The 19,100-nt window shown below is 45.4% G+C and overlaps 1 protein-coding gene across 8 annotated transcripts in view; it reads right to left on the reverse strand.

Moving 5' to 3' along the window:
• FGFR3 (fibroblast growth factor receptor 3) overlaps window positions 1-19,100 on the reverse strand; it is a 104,049-nt gene that overhangs the window by 56,912 nt on the left and 28,037 nt on the right. For 6 of the 8 annotated variants that reach the window (XM_069203907.1, XM_069203888.1, XM_069203914.1 and 3 more), the window contains exons 3-4: window positions 12,218-12,481; window positions 8,461-8,514 (exon numbers count right to left, since the gene is read on the reverse strand). In XM_069203907.1, the coding sequence (XP_069060008.1) occupies window positions 8,461-8,514; window positions 12,218-12,481 (318 nt within the window). The remainder of the gene's footprint in view (window positions 1-8,460; window positions 8,515-12,217; window positions 12,482-19,100) is intronic. The other 2 variants (XM_069203939.1, XM_069203931.1) reach the window with 1 other exon arrangement.

Below are 19,100 nucleotides of genomic sequence, written 5' to 3' on the forward strand. Positions count from 1 at the left end.
TTCCCTCTTTTCTTGCCATCGGAAGAAAGTGAGGAGGTGCAATATTTGGCCTAGACCTATTCAATTGATGGAAAACTGTGGTATATTTAATGAGGAGCTTTGTAAACCACAGCGTGTCCCTTTTTGGTTAGTCGAGATTGGATGTAGCTTTGGTTAACTGTACTGGTCGTTGGGAGTCCTGTCAGTAAGGTAGAAACCTGCCTTATGATTTCTGGTGAAATATATTCCACAATACAATACAGTACACAACTCTAACACAAACGATGTAAGGGACCCAAAACCTCCAGACCAAAGACCGGCACGTACAGTGAAGCGGAAAAGAAACACAGAACTGAAAAAGGAAGCTCACGGGACTGCGTCTCACCTCCCTGGCAATAGTCCAAACTACTCATAAACCTATTGGTCAAGGTTTTTACTGCACCATTCAAGAACAACTGTAAAGAATGAAGAACACTGAACTGGAAATTGTCCATCCAAGAGCGATACCACTAACATACAAAAAACACTGCCACAAGATTTTACATCAGCAATTCATGCCTGGACATCCACCTCTATAGTGTCTTGAAAACAGACAACTGAGACATGAGGTGCTGGAGCAGCTGGCTGACTATGGAAATCCACAGTGGTGCTTCTGAGAGGAGGACCACCCCATGCCATTACCATGTTAGCAGGATTAACATGGAGTTATTTGGTAACTTGTTAGGCAACATGGGACATGAGTTCAACAGGCCTTTGAGACATCAGCTTGCCGATGACACACCTCAGGTTCATGCCTTTGGGGGGCTTTGGACTAGAAGAGGGCTTTTGCCAGATCAGGAATGCTCCATACTCTGATTAGGCCATCAGCAAGACGCCGGTTCGATGGCCCAGTCACTGGCTTTGATTTTGGTGGAAGAAAAAAGGTAATTTAGACCATTACTGCTGTGCGGGAAACACCAGGCAGAGAGGTGCATTTAAATGCCGCCCCTTTGAAGGGCACTCGGGACCAGCCAAGAGGGGCTTAACACTAACACAAGAAACATAGAAATGTAGCCTTCTGGTTTTGTTTCAGAGCCAGTAATAACAGAACAGCAAATAGCTGAGGTGCCGGGAGGGCTGGCAGCCATTTGAATTGGCCGCCTCCACCAAGGTGGTGTTTTTTGATCTGAAGGTATAGTCTCTTCGGAGCGCCCTCTCTGATCTCAGTGTGAAAGGGTCCAACTATACTCAGCCTTCTTTGTAGACGGTCACCAGGCAGCAGTGTTAGGACACACCAACCGACCTTGCTGTAACACCAGCCCACTTCAGGAGAGACGTAGTCCCCAGGCTGGTTATGAAAAGACATCCTGCAGGGGATTCCTGGTCTACAGCAATGCCAGCTTTGCTAGAGTTTTCCATCGTAAATTTTATGTCACTTTTTTCTGCCAAACCCCAGCACAAAACAGGTGATTGAGATTCACTTTCTCGAGAGGTAATCTCCAACATTTACAACCACTTTATCAACAAGCATTGGCAAAGGCAACAGGTCTGACTTATGAATGAACTGTCAAGCTAAACCTAAAAATCCAAATATGTTAATGACTGCCCTACTTTCATCTGTGCTGCTGCCAGAGCAAAATGCCATAAATCATCTAGTTATCTAAGACACTTTAATAGCATTACAATATAGTGCGTGTGCCCCTGAAAGTACAAGCTCAGGCAGTTGGACAAATAAACAAAATGATCACAGCTGTATTTAGGGCAAACACTTTTTTAAAAATGTGTTTCATTACATTTTTAGGCTTGAAATTACGGAACAACTGCATTTTGTTCAGGAAGGAACAATTCAAAGCAATTCGACATATCAGAAACAGTATATCAACCTGACTCGCCTACGCAAATATTGCCATTTGAAATGATACATGGCATTATTTGCAAACAGGTGAGAATGTCAGAAACAGATATGACCGTGGAGTTTGCATAGGGTGTGAATGAGTCATAACAGAAGATCAGGATGGGTGGGGAATACAATATGTCCCAAACGGTGCTATTCAGTGAGAGCTCGGAAAGGGGAGCGGCACCCAGACGGGAGAGGCAGTGGTGGAACAGAGAAGTGACCGGTCCCAGGCTCTTTAGCCAGCATGTCAGGTAGCCAATAACTCTGCTGTGGTGTTTTCCGGTTATTTGTCGCTTGCCCACTCATTCCCACATCGTGGGTGGGGGTGAAATTGCCTTCACCTGTGTGAGCCTGGAGCACGCAAGTGCGAAACTCAAGGTGAGTGCATGTCATTTTCTGCCTTGCCATGGATTTAAAAAGTGTCCCAACAATCACCACCGGTCTGTGTTCCTCCTTGTACATAGTAATTTGAGGACGTTAGTTTCTGTGCACGTTCATGTCAGTAGTATGGCCAACCAGCGTTGGAGATCTGGGGAGCCGTTGGCTTCCACCATCGCCACTTGCCTTTTTAACAGGACAAATGCAAGGTCAATTAAACTATGGAAGTGTCCGTCTCCCTTTGCTTTGGGGTATAGACCAAACAAACAGGATTTGGGTGTGAGCACAAGGGTGCGATCTGCAAGTTCACCAACATTGTTCGTAACCACGACCCAAACCGGATGCAGCAATGGACAATACCACACCATCTGGAAAAATCCAGCCTCTATGGTTTGCAGCAAGGGCACTCAGGAGCCAGAGTTGGAAACGTGCTTAATGCGCTGAGGGGAGAGGTAAGCATGATGTACATAGTAAACTGTGTACATTGGAATCCCGGGTTACGAGACAGGTCCTTCACTTGTTGAAGTGCTCGGAGCCAGGCCATGTCTGACAAAGGCTGCGACAGCACTCTATCCTACCAAACACATGCCTTTGCTGCATGATCCCACATGGCAAGATTGAGGGATATATAGAAGTTAGTGGCAGCATGTCGCATGCCATCGCAGGTCAGAAGCATGTGCAACTAAGGAGATGTGGGAGGCTCCCTATCCTCTACAACCCACGTGGCCCCACCGCCTGTCGTATGGCATGAAATGTCAAAAACTGACAGGCTCCCACGCCATATGTGTCCATGACATCTTGAAAAGACATGAGGACACCTTTGTGATAAAGCTACCCCAGCTGGTCGACCCCCACTTCCCTTCACGGACCTGTGTCACATTGCTGTGCCATGACAGTGAGTCGTAGGAGGTCCCATTTCCCGATGGATGGGAAGTAAGGGAGATAAGGCCCTTTGCCGTGGACAATTCTTTGCCAGCAGGTTCAGGCTATGGAAGTCTGGCGCATCTCACACAGGGGCAAAAATTCAGGTTGGATACCCAAGTGTAAATACTCGTTTTGCCTAAAACTTCTTGGATGGATATTAATTTGGGGCATGTGGGTACTCGCAGCCAGGCCATCGGCCACTGCACCGCCACGTAATAGAGCTCGAAGTTGGGTGCACTCAAGTCGCGGTGGAAAAACACAACTTCTACCCAAACAAAATATGTACTCCTGGTTCCTGGTATGTGGGTGAAGCCAAAGCCCCTCTTCTGGTGATACTCACATAATTATCTGACAACAACTTCGCTGTCAAGCCAGACCATAAAAACGGCCAAGCCTGGAACAAAATCCACCACTACTTTTAAATAAGAGAGAAACCTGCTGAATCTGTCTTGGCTAATCTGAGATGTGGCTACCCTATGCAGTGTAAATGCAATCAGAATACCATGCAGTACGTCAAGTCAGGTGGTGGATGGTCCAGTTGCGTTTGTGGGACATGAAGTAAGCTATCCTAAACTCTGGGGTTTGGGGCCATTGGCCGCATTCCCTGTCTAACCCTGTCACATCCTAATGACACTTGGCTTCCAGAGCTCCATTCACAGATGCAATGAGGAATCTTTCAATTAGCTAGAAAGCCAGGAGAACCACTACGTTGCTTGCTTACATCAGCATCCAGTTTGTGAGGAAATTCACTCTCTCTCAAGCTTGCAGGACCTAACAGTAGCACTCCTGCTACACTACTTAGGAAGGGGGAGGGTCAAGTGCTGCCACAGAAGTAGGGATTACTCAAATGCAAGTGAATCTATGAAAGACCCAAAGCAGAAGATCCGCTGACTGCCGATGACTAGATGAGAAACGTTTAGGTCCTAAAAGTACCAGGGCCATTGTAAAGGAGGTCCAGAGGGGGATTTTACAAGAGACGCAAACAGACCATAAAGATCACAGAAGCAAATGTAGGAGGTAAAATCAAGGATGCAGTTAAGGATCACCTGAACAACAGCAATCATTTTGTACTAACTGTATACAAACACCCTGCTGATTTCTAGCAGCCTTTCACTTAAAACTCAGCTAGTAAATGAGGTAACGTTCTAAGAAGGCATACAACATGAGCCATAAAGAACAATGACACATCTAAATCTTAGCAACTTTAAACATTTAAACTTATGTGTATGCATTAGTACTATGTGTAGTATGTTTTTAATACAAAAGAGCTAAATATGAAGTCAGTTTGTACGTTTGCCCAATGTTGGGAGGTAGCAGAACAAAGGTAGATTGATCGATTCACCAGACAAGCATTAAGCAATTTTGTCAAATGTGGTAGGGGTCTTCCTATATTTTCTTTTGAGGGAGTGGGGGGGTGTACTGCAAAGTGGCCAAGGCGGGGTGAAAGGACACTCCTTTGTTTTAAGGTGCTGGCCAGTTAAAAAGTAGCTTCCAGGGAAAGTCGGAGGGGTGCTGGGCTGGCCAGAGGGGCTATGGACAAGCACAGACAACCTTTAAATGGTTGGGGCCAAGTCACGCAACTTCTTTTGCTGCTGACCCACAACAGCTGACTTCTCTCTGCAGGTCTTTCACTCCTGGTGTTACTCTGGCTGAAAGCTGCTGGTGGACTGGGATTTTCCCCACCCACTTTGACCTTTGACTTTATCTTCATACCAGATTTTTATTACTGTTTCTCTGTTTTCTGATGAGTGTAATGGTCTCGATGGTAAACTACTTGTTCTTCTGTGTCGTATTTTTGGGCAAGGTGGGCTCGTTGTTGGCAGTGTGACTTCTGGTCCCCTTGACAACTTGCATAACATTTTTTCCGTACATTTGGCTATTGATCTGGACATCGAGGAGGTGTGTTGGAGCCTTAATTTATTAAAGGTGGCTGGGACGGGCCCTTCCACAGCTGCTTCTGGTCCTCTCTGTAACAAGGTGCTCACTTTTTGGGGCCCTCAGGGCGAAGAGCAATGCGGTCAGCGCCAGGGGACTAAGTGATGGCACAGCTGCCCAGACTTATCTCTCTGCTGGGTGCTATGGGGTCCTCCAGGGGATGACTCCTGCATGGCCATTTTTAGGTTTGCATCTGAGCAGGATTAATCAAGATTCTGGTGGACCTTCACAGTCACACGTGGGGCCCAGATTGTTTTTTTTTTTTTGTACAGGGAAGATCTGGGGAGGAGTTGGACGATGGGTTCACAAAACTGAATGGGGATGGAGGAAGGACAGAAATTCCTATGTTGTGCGGACTCTATACAGGACATCAATAACTACATGTGTATGTAACAATTGTTTACAAGCTTTTTTATGGAATTTGAATGTTTCCCCGTAAAATATGTTTAATAAAATGTGTGCTTCACAATGGGGTTGTGGTGGAGGTGAGGGGGCAAACAAAGCTTGCTAATCCTTCCTGACTAGCAAAAGTATGTAATACACAGATGTTATAGTGAGCTCCAAGGATTGATACGTACAGTACTATTCTAATCGAATGAAGGACAGCCCTATAAGAGGGGGAAGAACAGCCCTTACTAACAACTTGCAACATGCTTCAACATTGGTCTTTTCCCACAATCAAGACGCATTTTTGTATTTGGATGGGCTTGACCAAGTTGTGGGATCTCAGAATATAGGACCTGGAGACCCCTGTCAGGACCATGACCTCTCAAATCCAAATGAGTCAATAAGAAGTCACTCTGATTGTGGGTAAAGGGCCATGTTTATTACAAACATGACATAAATCAAGCAGAGATCATAAAGCATCAAGTGAAATATAAGTCAAACACAGTAAGCAATATTAACCACAGAGCAAAATCTAGAATACATCACAGTCAAAAGGATAAGTACCTGAAACTCTGAAGTAGGGCAAGCATTTTTTTTTTCTTTTTTCCCAACAATGTTAATGGGAGCCTCCACTGACATCAAAACCAAGGTCCAGGCAACCCTTCATCTCAGAAGGACCACACAGATTAAACAAACGGTATCTCTGACGGGCAGTTCCCACTCACTGTGCCCCTGTCCGTGCTATATCAGTAACTTTTGTAGATTGTCTGGGCTCTGTGACCTCAAAGATCGACGAGTCCCCTTCTTTTCACAATCCTCTAGGGCCCTTTAGTTCTCAGCTGCCACCAAAGCCAACCAATTATATCTGCTTTAAGCATAAGCTTACCCACCATGCGTTCCTTCCAGATATCACGTGATCAACCTACATTTAAAATGTATTTATGAACTGTCACATAAACCTCCAAACTAGGTCTTGGCAAAATTTAAATTACATTGGTGTAATCTGAGTTATTTCGGGGGTTTGACATTATGCTTTTTATGCAAAATGTCATTACTCCACTTCCCATAACTACGAGCCATTTGCAGTAAAAATGTACTTCCAACGAGCATTCACTGTAAAAATTGACCACAAATGCGCAAGAACAACAGAATGTGAGTGGCTGTTTCGTGGTGCTTTCATTTTTTGGCTGTATTTTCTAGCAAAAAATGCCTTCTGCTTTAAAAATTCATACGGGGACGCATCTCGTGCTAAAACAGCATGAAATGACGGATTTGTATTTTGCATAATTTTGTCCAAATTTTACGTAATTACATGAAAGCAAATTATACGAATTTCACACAGAGACAACCAAGACAACGAAACACAAGACAATCGCCTGCCTTACTGTGCTTCTATCAACAGAATATTACCAAAGGGCAGTAGAGCTGCAATACTCTCATCACAGTGGGTTAGCAGGTAAGAAGCAACAATAGCTGACTGCTGTGTTGTTAAAAGTTGCAACTTTTTTCAATGCAAGTCTTAGTCTCACAACACCTAATGAGTTAACATTATTTGACCATTCATAAAGACAAAGATAGAAGAAAAGGTTCCTAAATACCAGATTAAGCCCGGTTCCACCAGTGCGTAAAGCACAGCTCAGAGCCATCTCTGACATTTTTCTGGCAAACCTGCGGTGTGCCCTCTTCATCGCACAACTCTCTACCAAAGGATGCTCAATCAATTTAAGCTGCCCTGTTAGGAGAAGGCGCCCGTCCACCTCCTGTGAAATACAAGCTCTTCCTACACTATGTTCCACACAAGCTCTACAATGAATCAGTTATCATCCAATAGTAAGATGCAGTTATTTCATTGTATTGCCCAATAAAAGTAATTCCACGGGTAACCATCAATTAAAAATGAAACAAAGTAATTAGCAAAGCAAACATTATTCAAGAATTTTCAGTAAATCATAAACAGCGTGCTTCACAAAATATCCAATAAGCTCACACTCGGCTCCAAACAAATCTGTGACAGGCAAACTATTTTTTTAAGAAATGTTCTGACTTCCAGTCTAATACACCCATAGTCTAATTTTTCTAAACAGGGTGCAAATATATAGCACTCTAGCACCACTTGGCAATTAAAAAGAAGGAGAAGCAAAAGCAGATCTTTGGAGGATAGTGCAGGAATACTATGCAATAGGGCAGTTAAAAAAATAAAGAGAATGGAAAGGTGGCGCAGGCGTGGGGATGGGGTCAGACAGACCTTGGAAAGAACAGAAATTAGACACGAAAGTACCATACGATAGAGAAAGACGAATAAGATCGCGAAGGATGAGAGCAGTCAGGAATGGGCCGGACCAGAGAGAAGAGAAGGAGAAATAGGATAAGACTGGGGATGATCGGAGCAAGCAAGAATGAGCTGGTCTAGGAAGAGAAGAAATAGAGTGGATTAGAAAGGCTACGGAGGAATCAAGAGGGCAGAGAATGCGGAACAGAGGTAGCAGATTAAGAACAGGACAGAGAAGTCAGACGGCATCGGAAACATGCAAGGACGGGCTTGACCAGAGAGCAAAGAGAAAGAGAAGAGGAGCAGGAAGTAAGCAAGCATGACCCAGATGTGGATGTGAAAAAGAAGGGAATATGGGAAATGATCGGAGCATACAGAGTGGGAAACAATGGGCCAGACTAGAGAGAAAAAGAAAGAAGAGAAAATGAGAGGGGATAACAGACGAGTGAGAAGATCCAGGGAAAACAGGAAAAAAAACAAGTAAAAAGGGGCTGAGAGGCACTGGGGTTTAATGAAAACAACCATGAAATAAGCCTGAAGAAGAAGTGCATGATTAACAGACAGTGATCCTATATCTGGGGAGGCACGAGGACAACAGTGATGTCAACAAGTGCTGAGGTCAGACAGAAGAAAGAGTATTCTGGTGCCACACAAGCATTTCTACTCACTCAGACTTCAGAAACAGATTAGCACTCCATGGCTGGGCACTTACTTGCACTTTCAGATTCCTCATCATCATCTTCGTCATCACCGGATGACGGAGAATCTGGAGGGGGAAACATAAGGTTTTTAAATGGAAAACCTTGATGCATTTCACCGTATACATCTCCATTTAAGAAAATTACAGATGAAATAAAGCAGAGTAACCTTCTGTTGCTTCGTTAGTAGACATCCTTCATTCTTCGACAATTCTTTAAGAGCCCAAAACCATTTCTAGGGCAAGGATGATACAAAGTTTTCTAAGTCTGCGTTCAAAAGGACCCCTTACACTCACGCTCCACAGCTCTGTACTAAGGGCTTACGCCATAGGATGCTGGAGAAGCTGAGGCTGTGCAAACTAGCAGTGGATCATTCTCATTCTTGATTCTGGATTTCAAGTGAAAACTCACAATGAACTTGCACTCTAAATTAAGTGTCACTTGAAGAGACTATCAGGCAATTCAGACTTATGTTAAAGATGTTCAAAAACAGAGACACACTGCTCTATTTTCGACTTATCAGTGTAATGTCACTCTCATGCTTATTATTAAGTGTATCCCCCCATTGTTAAACAAGAAAAAAAACTTGTAATGCAGATTATTCCAGCGTTCGGTGATATATAAACTATACTTCCATCTTAATGGGGGAAGAGAAGTAAATCAGTGAATTAGGAAGAGCAGAGAGCGAGCAAGCATGACCCAGGTGAGAACAGGTGATAAAGGGAAGGACTAAGGCATGGAGTGGGAAAGAATGGTCCAGATCTGGGAGAAAGAGAAAGAAGAGCAGATGATGGGATAACAGAAGAGTGAGAAGACTTAGAGAAAAGAACAAGAGGAAAAAGGAAGGGGCAAGAGGTGCTGTCATTTGAAAAAGCAGGAAATAAGCCTGAAGACGAACTGCAAAAATAACAAACATTGATCCTATATCTGGGCGAGACATGAGGACTGCAGTGATGTGAGCAAGTGCTGCAGATTCCTTGTGGTGATATAGAAACCATACTTCTCACTCTATGGGGAATTTCACAGTTTCTGGGCTAACTACAAAAATCATTATCTCTTGCCACTTAGAATTGGAAAGTAAAAGAGCGAATAGTGGTGAAGAAACATGAACACAAGAAAAGATGGGGTGAAAGGAGATATCTGGACGTGTAAAGGAGTAGTGAAGGAACCAGTGAAGTAGTGAAAGGAACATTTCATGAAGCAGGGACAGAGCTTGGAGAGGCAGGCACACAAGGGTCCTGTGGTCTAGCAGCCTGACTGCTAACTTGAGTACAACGCTGATTTTGGGCACATGATAAGTGCCACACTGAGTTCAGTTACAGCGCTGCAAAATATAAATTCATAACATTCAGGGAAACGCTGCTCCCACTTTCAGTGCACGTGTAACAGAAATATGGTTGCATTTTGCAATATTGAGTAATGGTGCAAGACGGTCCGACTGGTGAATGTAGGCCTCAGTCTTCAGCCCGTCCGCATAATAAGAGCTTTGGTTAAAGGGGAACTGCTGCTGTTCCCCATTACCTCGGAGTCCTGGGTCCCTTTGTGTTCAGTTAATAGTTGGCTAAAGGCAAGTTTTGTTCCTTTCAACAAATAAGTCTTGGCGGTCTGCGTGTGGCAGGTGTTGGGGTGAGGGCTTTCTGGTGGCCTCCGGGTTCTATAGTTGGCTAAAGGTAAGTTTAATTAAGCTTGGTGCTGCTCAGCAATGGAACTCAATGACAGAGTATTCACACGCTGTATACCTGCCTTCTCGTTTTAAGATGGAAGCAGGAAGCAGTACAAGAGAGGGGCCAGTCACCAGAGATAGCAAAACACTGCTGAATATATGAGCAGTCTAGCGAGGCATATGTCATTGCTTAAAATGGTCAGGTGTCGCTGTGCACAGGCTGCATAAAGATCAGGCTTACTCACGATAAATAGGTGTGGTGCATCACTACGATGTGACTCACCCCTCCTCTGCACGCAGGTATTGCCCTTGGTAGCCTTCTGTTCTCAATGATATCTAATCTCGGTTTACTATGGATTATTTTCCCATGAGCCCCCTCAGACACAACTCGAATCCAACTCGAACAAACAAAAGTGTACTACTCTCGTTTGAGAAGCAGAGTGGCATGAATTACTTCAAAACTATTATCTTAGAAAGGTGCCATATGCAGCAAGACCAGACCATTGTCACTACTCTCGTGGCCTTTCATTTTCTTTGCACAGCACTTCTTACTTTCAGCCTTAATACTGATGTCTAATTCTTGTGGGGCAAATCATTTTCTACTTTCATATGTGTATCCAAACTTCTTCACATGGCCATGTGCAGTCAAAGGTTCTTTACACTTCAGTTGGACTGCTGGTTAAAAGCATGGCAAGCTCGGTACTACTCGAGGATGCAATACTGGGGGATAAACAATGAGGGAGGGAAAGCAGAAGAAAGAGACAAAGGGCAGATTACTGGGGAGCCAAGCATCACGTGCAGGATTTGGAACTAAGGGCCAGATGTATCGAAGGGTTTTACCCATTCTGTGTCTATGGGAAAATGTGTTCGTACATGTGGCCCTAAATTCTGTTTGTTGTACTTTGTAAAACTCTAACTTCCATTTCCAACATGCCCGTGTCAAAGCTATATCATCAATTAGCAAGATGAAAGATAGGTTAGGCTGTGGCGATATCTGAATGTCAACTATTTAGCTTACGTAAAGTCTCCTCACGATGTGCATAAACACGCCGAGCTATCCTGCCCTCCTGCAGCCAAGCAAAAAAAATATGCAAGTCTCCACTGGACAACTGTTTGGACCAGTTCCTCGGGGGCTGTTCTAAAGAACTATTAGAAGGAAAAATGGAAACAAGAACGTTCGGGATGTTAAGAGTTGAGCTGATGGGTAACAGCTCCTACTTTTCACCAGCTGTGCAGCCGAAGAGCTACTTTCGTGCGCCCAGCTGCCCATCTACTCGATAATGCCCCTTGACACCAAAAGCATTTAAATGCAATTGTACAGAGAGCCAAATAGGCTTAGAAACTGGCAGCCACTACTTACAACATAGAGTAAGAGATGGCGAAAGGGGCGAAGATGACTTTAAAGAGGTCAAGTGCTTCAGTGGTTGTTTAGTGCTTCTGACATTGAAAAGACTGTGTTTACAGAATTAAAACTGATGTTTAATACTGCAGGAAAGGGGCGAGAGCACACAGAACCAGACACGTTTTGCTTCAACGTGCCCCGGGGAGGGCGGCCAGTCTGTTATCACTGTAGTTGGAGAATCTCACAGTTTGTTGTTGATGGTGAATTCGACAAATTTAAAAAAAAAAGTATTAGCCAAGGCACAACAAAAAAAAATTGTACCGCCCTCCCTAACTGGGCTCAATAATGAGGTTCACTTCAAACTAATTGCATTGCAATGACCCGTCAACAATAGAGCCATTCAGCCCCCTATTGTGCCCATAGCAGTTTGCGGCCACACAGCTCAGACACACCCAATCCTACGGAATGCGTTCGTGAAAATGATGGTAGTTGCACATTTTCTTAAACTCTCGTTTGAGAAAAGACTGGGGATTCAACAAGAATCCTCTGCAGGGCAATCTGGCCAAGCATGCGAGGCTCTGAAATAAACTGGTTGTTCGGGGTTAAAGCTGGTGACGTGGCCTCCTCATATTCAGTCATTTCACTTTTACAGAGTCGAATGGGGGCTGCGGGTCTTAGACTCGGTCATCCGACCGACCCCTCCCCAGCCGTCCCCGCCAGGCTCCTCTTCCATGCCCTCCACGCCCTCTCCAGGGGCCCAACTCACCGGTCACCCTGACGGTCACGTTCCGGAGCACCTCGCTGGACTGCCAGGCCTTGCAGCTGTACACTCCCGAGTCGTCGTAGGACACGTTGATGATCTTCAGCAGCTTCTGGCCGGTGTGGGTCCGGTTGGTGGGTACCACCGAGATCCCGTCTTTGAACCACACCACGGACACCGAGGAGCCCGGGGTGGTGCAGGAGAGCTCGATGGTGTCCCCCGTGCCGAACAGGAGCTCTTCCACCAGGGAGGCGTCGCCGGGCAGGAAGTCTGCGGGGAGAAGGAGGGCGCGTTAATATGGCACAAACCACACACATCACATGCAGCAGAATTATCATCATCATTACTAACACCGAGTTCCCCGGACACCCTGAGTAGCCACAGGCCCTGTCATTACATCTCCACAGATCTTCACCCGCTATGTCAGGCCTGCTCCCAGAAACCATCCGAAACTAGCAGTTGACCGGTCAACTTGCGGAGTGAACTAACATGAAAAGTGAACTCCCACGTATGTAAAGGAAAGGGGGGGGGGGGGCACAAAGTAATACTGCTCAAACTGGTTCATGCAGCTGATCACACTAATGTGCGTAGATTAGCTCTAACCAATTGTCTATGGTGCTTTAAAAACATTAATGACATTTTAAAAACCATATGTTGTCCTCTTGATTCGTAATTCTTAAATCGACCTGTGAGGGGCAAAGGGGCCGAGTTTGCCCTGCTGCGTTTGAACCGTGAACTGCAGAAGCTCACAAGTTACAAAGCAGAAAGCAGCCAATCCAAACGGACACAAGATTCCCAAATTCTTCGAGGTTTTTAATTAGCCCTTAAAAGCGAGTGTACTCTCAGCGAGTGCTGCAAGTGCTATTACGGACATTTTTCATCGGACGTCGGCGGCTCGGGGGCAGGCAGGAGCGCTGCGCCCTGCCGGGGCCCCGGGGCGGAGCCGCGATGAAGGCGGTAGTGTTCACACACACACTCGGTATGTACGGCTGACCTCGGGCGGCCCCCTCGTCTCCACCTATCCATGTTAACACAAATAAACAGCAGGCTGGCCGCTGTATCTGCGCGAATACGCACGCAGACAGCAGCAGCCTTTTATGAACTGTGCACGGCTCTTAGCAGCAGGAGGGGCGCCGTCTATCCGGCCGAACTATCCTCGAGCACTCTCGGTGCGGAGAGGCACCCTCAAAAGCAACACTCGGTGCCGGGCACAGAACAGCGGTAAAGAGGGTGTTTGGTAATGACTAATGCCTTATATGGCGGTCGCGGGAGGGGGGGGTGTTATTGCACTGACAACTTAAAAACATACTTTCGTGGCAGCTGAACTCTGCTAGCAATCACCGCTCAACAGTCTGCGCCCAGTATGCTGCGGCTGCTGGAAGGGCTGAGCTCTCGGTAACCGGCCCTCAATAAGCTCCGGTGCGTTGTGACACTGCCAGAAACGCAACGCGCAGGCTTGCTGCATGTAAAATGGGAAACACATTCAAGTTAAGGCTTGGTGAAAGCAGTGCACCTCAAAGTCCTTGGTCGAAAAACTGCAGAGCAAACGGTGGCCACTGGAAACTTGGAGAAAACTCTGCCCAATACTGCGGAGTGCCCAGTTCTCGGGAAGGGACCACGTGTGCGTGTGGTATGTGCAGGGGCCACGCATGGTCGACCCCTCCCCCAGCACTGTCCATCACTGCTGTAGACTATGGGATCTGCCTTGAAAGGACCTCCATACCCTGCCGGTGGCTCCTCAGAGTGTCTGCTGAAGACAGTGCTGCTACCCTTTTTACCCAAGGGTAGCAGCATATTCTCACACCGGCGGCCGCAGCACTAGGCCGAAAAGAGGCATCTTAGGCGATCTCACAGAAGCCCGCCTATCTCGAGGGGCACAGCAAGACGAGACTAAGCCCGCTGCTATGATGCGCCTAGAAGACTGTAGGGGTGTGTACACAGGCTACGCACGAGGCATGCTGGGGTCACTAGAATCTGCCGCGCGCATCGAGCTTGATCACTATTGGGTGCCCAGGCTGCTGATCGGCCCTGGGGGCCTGTCCAATGGCCGCCATTCACTCAGATGACGTAAGGCGCCGTGACGTCTGATGCAGCAGCCTCGCCTTACTCTGCTGATCGGCCCAGGGCCCTGCCCAATGGCCGCCATTCACTCAGACAAATGACGTAAGGCGCGATGACGTCTGATGCAGCAGCCTCGCCTGACTCCCAAGAACACTCAAGCTGTAGAACCGGTCCGAGGGCGATGGCGGTTCTGGCACACAGCGCCCGTTCGCCAACCCTGCTCATGCAGCCACTGCCCATGTGAAGCAATTGTTCGTACATGTTCGGGAGAATTTAATTGGCACATAAACCAAGTCGTCCCACATCTCATTAGAAATGCAGCGGGGGAACATCATAAACGCTTATGTGTAAAAAGCAGCAACGTTCTCATTTAAAAAAAAATGTTGGTTGTGTGGTTCGAGCGAAATTAGTAAATAATGCAGACCTCCGAGCTCCCAACCTTGTGCTGGTCTTTTTGAAGATGAAAACACATTTCTATTCACAAGAGGGTACCCAAGGCCTCTAGTTCTGTATGTACTTTTATACTCCTATGGAAGTCCCCCTTCCTTTAACATGGGGGTAGGGATACTCTGGTATCTGCCTACGACACCTACTGAGTCACCACCGTTTGGCTACAGAACACAAAGGCAGCAGTCTGTTTACAGAATACCGGGGCTCACTTGGAGAGCTTCCTATGTTACCCTGGCAGATAAAGCTCAGAACTATAGGATATTCGTCCCTTAGTGCTGTGACATCTCAGGGAATAGCTCAGCTGTAAATAGATGCTTGGCAAAATCATTGCTGCTGTTTGCACAATTTTTCTTAAAAGTGTTCTGTCCTTTTACACTCGTTAACTATTTCCATGATTCTCAAATTGTTTACATTTTTGCTCCTCGAATTTTATGATCGTCGTGTTTGTGCGAGATCGCTAAGAAACGTGACTTTTTACCCACAGCCAAGGAGTAGTGTCTTATATTGATTTGGTCAGTTGGAGGGGGCGTGGTTCAAGCTGGGGGTTTCCGACCACTATTAACAGAAACAGCCCTACCTGAGGTAGTACAAACAGGTCCTGCCCCTCCCCACCCCCCCCCACAACACTTTATTAACAGTACTTTTTCTCGTGTATTCCTCCACATAAGATATGTTTAGAGACAATGGGGATTATTACAACTTTGGAGGAGGTGTTAATCCATCCCAAAAGTGACGGTAAAGTGACGGATATACCACCAGCCGTATTAAGAGTCCATTATATCCTATGGAACTCGTAATACGGCTGGTGGTATATCCGTCACTTTTGGGACGGATTAACACCTCCTCCAAAGTTGTAATAACCCCCAATGTCCTCTGCTAAAGCATAAATACCCTATCAACGCACTGGTGTGTCCAAAACATTGTCACCCTCCCTACACAGAACTATTGCTTTGCGCAATAGACTGACCATCCTAAATTATTTAATTAGGTTTGTATACCATTTTATGAACATTATTAATGAACTGTATCTCAACAGTGTGCCACGACAGATATCACAAAAGGGAGGTGGCTAACTTTAATGCTTCACATTTGCATGTTACACTGAGATTCTTCATCTGACTTGAACTAATACACTTATTCAATGCTAAGAAATGATTCATGATTCTTATGGTGCCTTTTGTATTTCGAGGTCTTTGAAATTCGTTGAATGTTTTAAAGTTTGAACTGATGAAATAAACACCACTGATTAACACTTGACTGTGGCTCAGACTAACTGATTAGGTATAATAGGCTTTGAGGGAGTTAGGCCAGTCTTAATCAAAAATACAATAACTCCAGTCTTTAAACAGACCATGCACCCTCCTTTGCAGTTATTCAACTGCATCTGAAAACCGCGGGGCCCTCTCCGCAGGTGAAGAGGAACATGAAGCAGTTGGCAGGGACGGGGCAGTTAACTGCGAGGAGTATCTACAGTACGCACGCACTCTGAAACAGCTGTTACACACACAATGGCTAAGGCTTCCCTATATGGAGGGGAAGGGGGCACATACTGGGGCCTCGCAGGGCCGGAGCATGGGGGGCAGCGGCGCATTGCGTTTGAAGTAAAAGCGGTCATCACTGACAAAGTGCTTTGCGCCACTGGCCATGGCCACATCCACTACAACTGGCCCATGCAGTCAATACACTGTTGGTCATTTACGCCTGTATTAAAAAGCTTCATGACACTTCACAAGCACTGATTTTGCTAGATGCTGTGCTAAGGTACATTTGTTTTATTGGCATGTTTTATGCTTGTCCTAGCTACTGACCATCTTGTGACACCATCCTCTGCCCTCCTAGGATGTCAACTGTATGGATGGTCCAAGAGGGTTTGATTACTACTATATCTTCAAGCTAACCACTGTCTCTGCAAGTAAAGTAAGTTCCCTTTAGACTCACTGTATGCACATTTATGTGACTATACTAGAATACCTGGCCTGAAAATGGCCTCTTAGATCTACATTGGACGTCGCTGGTCTATCACAGGATTTCAAGCAAATATACTATGCATCGCGTAGGTTGTAGCAACTCTGGTCGGCACAAAAATAAATCAAGAGACTTGGGCAGTGCGGCCCCTGAACTTCCCAACCCTACCGACTTGTCATCATTAAACGTAGAAGACCCAATAGCGCTGAACGCCCGGTGTACACAGGGGACCACACTTCCTTAGGTCCAAGCATTCTAGCTAATCCTACATCAAACGAGGTCCATTTACACTTTTGTCATTGCTGCTTTCAAAGAAAGATTGATTTAGATCCGGTTGTGAGTAGGATTAAAAACATAAGACATGGACCCCCTTCATAATGTCACAAAACTAGCAGCGTTGGCTGCTGAAGAAAGACAGGCAGTTTCTTCCTTTTCACATCAAAGCGCCGTCTGGGGAAATTCTGGTGCGTAGGAAGGAGGCTCGGAGTGAGCTATTCTTTGAAATGAAGATACAACACAGCGAGGGACCAGCTACTGAGAAGGAGTGTGCTTCATAGAAAAGAAAAAAAAAACAAAAAACACTGCTAACGGCAAAGAAATACACCAGTGGGGTCTAAAAAGCACCAGCAAAACACTTCGGACCTAGAAATTAAACTTTTATCATCTGATCTGAAAGCTGGAAAAATTCACCACAGTTGGAATTTCACATCTCTCTAAACTGGAAGGTTTATATACAGGGAGTGCAGAATTATTAGGCAAATGAGTATTTTGACCACATCATCCTCTTCATGCATGTTGTCTTACTCCAAGCTGTATAGGCTCGAAAGCCTACTACCAATTAAGCATATTAGGTGATGTGCATCTCTGTAATGAGAAGGGGTGTGGTCTAATGACATCAACACCCTATATCAGGTGTGCATAATTATTAGGCAACTTCCTTTCCTTTGGCAAAATGGGTCAAAAGAAGGACTTGACAGGCTCAGAAAAGTAAAAAATAGAGAGATATCTTGCAGAGGGATGCAGCACTCTTAAAATTGCAAAGCTTCTGAAGCGTGATCATCGAACAATCAAGCGTTTCATTAAAAATAGTCAACAGGGTCGCAAGAAGCGTGTGGAAAAACCAAGGCGCAAAATAACTGCCCATGAACTGAGAAAAGTCAAGCGTGCAGCTGCCACGATGCCACTTGCCACCAGTTTGGCCATATTTCAGAGCTGCAACATCACTGGAGTGCCCAAAAGCACAAGGTGTGCAATACTCAGAGACATGGCCAAGGTAAGAAAGGCTGAAAGACGACCACCACTGAACAAGACACACAAGCTGAAACGTCAAGACTGGGCCAAGAAATATCTCAAGACTGATTTTTCTAAGGTTTTATGGACTGATGAAATGAGAGTGAGTCTTGATGGGCCAGATTGATGGACCCGTGGCTGGATTGGTAAAGGGCAGAGAGCTCCAGTCCGACTCAGACGCCAGCAAGGTGGAGGTGGAGTACTGGTTTGGGCTGGTATCATCAAAAATGAGCTTGTGGGGCCTTTTCGGTTTGAGGATGGAGTCAAGCTCAACTCCCAGTCCTACTGCCAGTTCCTGGAAGACACCTTCTTCAAGCAGAGGTACAGGAAGAAGTCTGCATCCTTCAAGAAAAACATGATTTTCATGCAGGACAATGCTCCATCACACCCGTCCAAGTACTCCACAGCGTGGCTGGCAAGAAAGGGTATAAAAGAAGGAAATCTAATGACATGGCCTCCTTGTTCACCTGATCTGAACCCCATTGAGAACCTGTGGTCCATCATCAAATGTGAGATTTACAAGGAGGGAAAACAGTACACCTCTCTGAACAGTGTCTGGGAGGCTGTGGTTGCTGCTGCACGCAATGTTGATGGTGAACAGATCAAAACACTGACAGAATCCCTGGATGGCAGGCTTTTGAGTGTCCTTGCAAAGAAAGGTGGCTATATTGGTCACTGATTTGTTTTTGTTTTGTTTTTGAATGTCAGAAATGTATATTTGTGAATGTTGAGATGTTATATTGGTTTCACTGGTAATAATAAATAATTGAAATGGGTATATATTTGTTTTTTGTTAAGTTGCCTAATAATTATGCACAGTAATAGTCACCTGCACACACAGATATCCCCCTAACATAGCTAAAACTAAAAACAAACTAAAAACTACTTCCAAAAATATTCAGCTTTGATATTTATGAGTTTTTTGGGTTCATTGAGAACATGGTTGTTGTTCAATAATATAATTAATCCTCAAAAATACAACTTGCCTAATAATTCTGCACTCCCTGTAGATCTTCCACAATCGCTTAAAGTGAGATGTTATTTCTGTGGCCAACCAACAGTGAAGGTAATAGCAATGCATGTAAAAATGCAGCTTTCCGAAAAAAGCCTCGGGATAAAGTTT

The sequence above is a fragment of the Pleurodeles waltl genome, chromosome 1_2 (genome assembly GCF_031143425.1).
Source record: "Pleurodeles waltl isolate 20211129_DDA chromosome 1_2, aPleWal1.hap1.20221129, whole genome shotgun sequence".
In the NCBI taxonomy this organism is placed as follows: Eukaryota; Metazoa; Chordata; class Amphibia; order Caudata; family Salamandridae; genus Pleurodeles; species Pleurodeles waltl.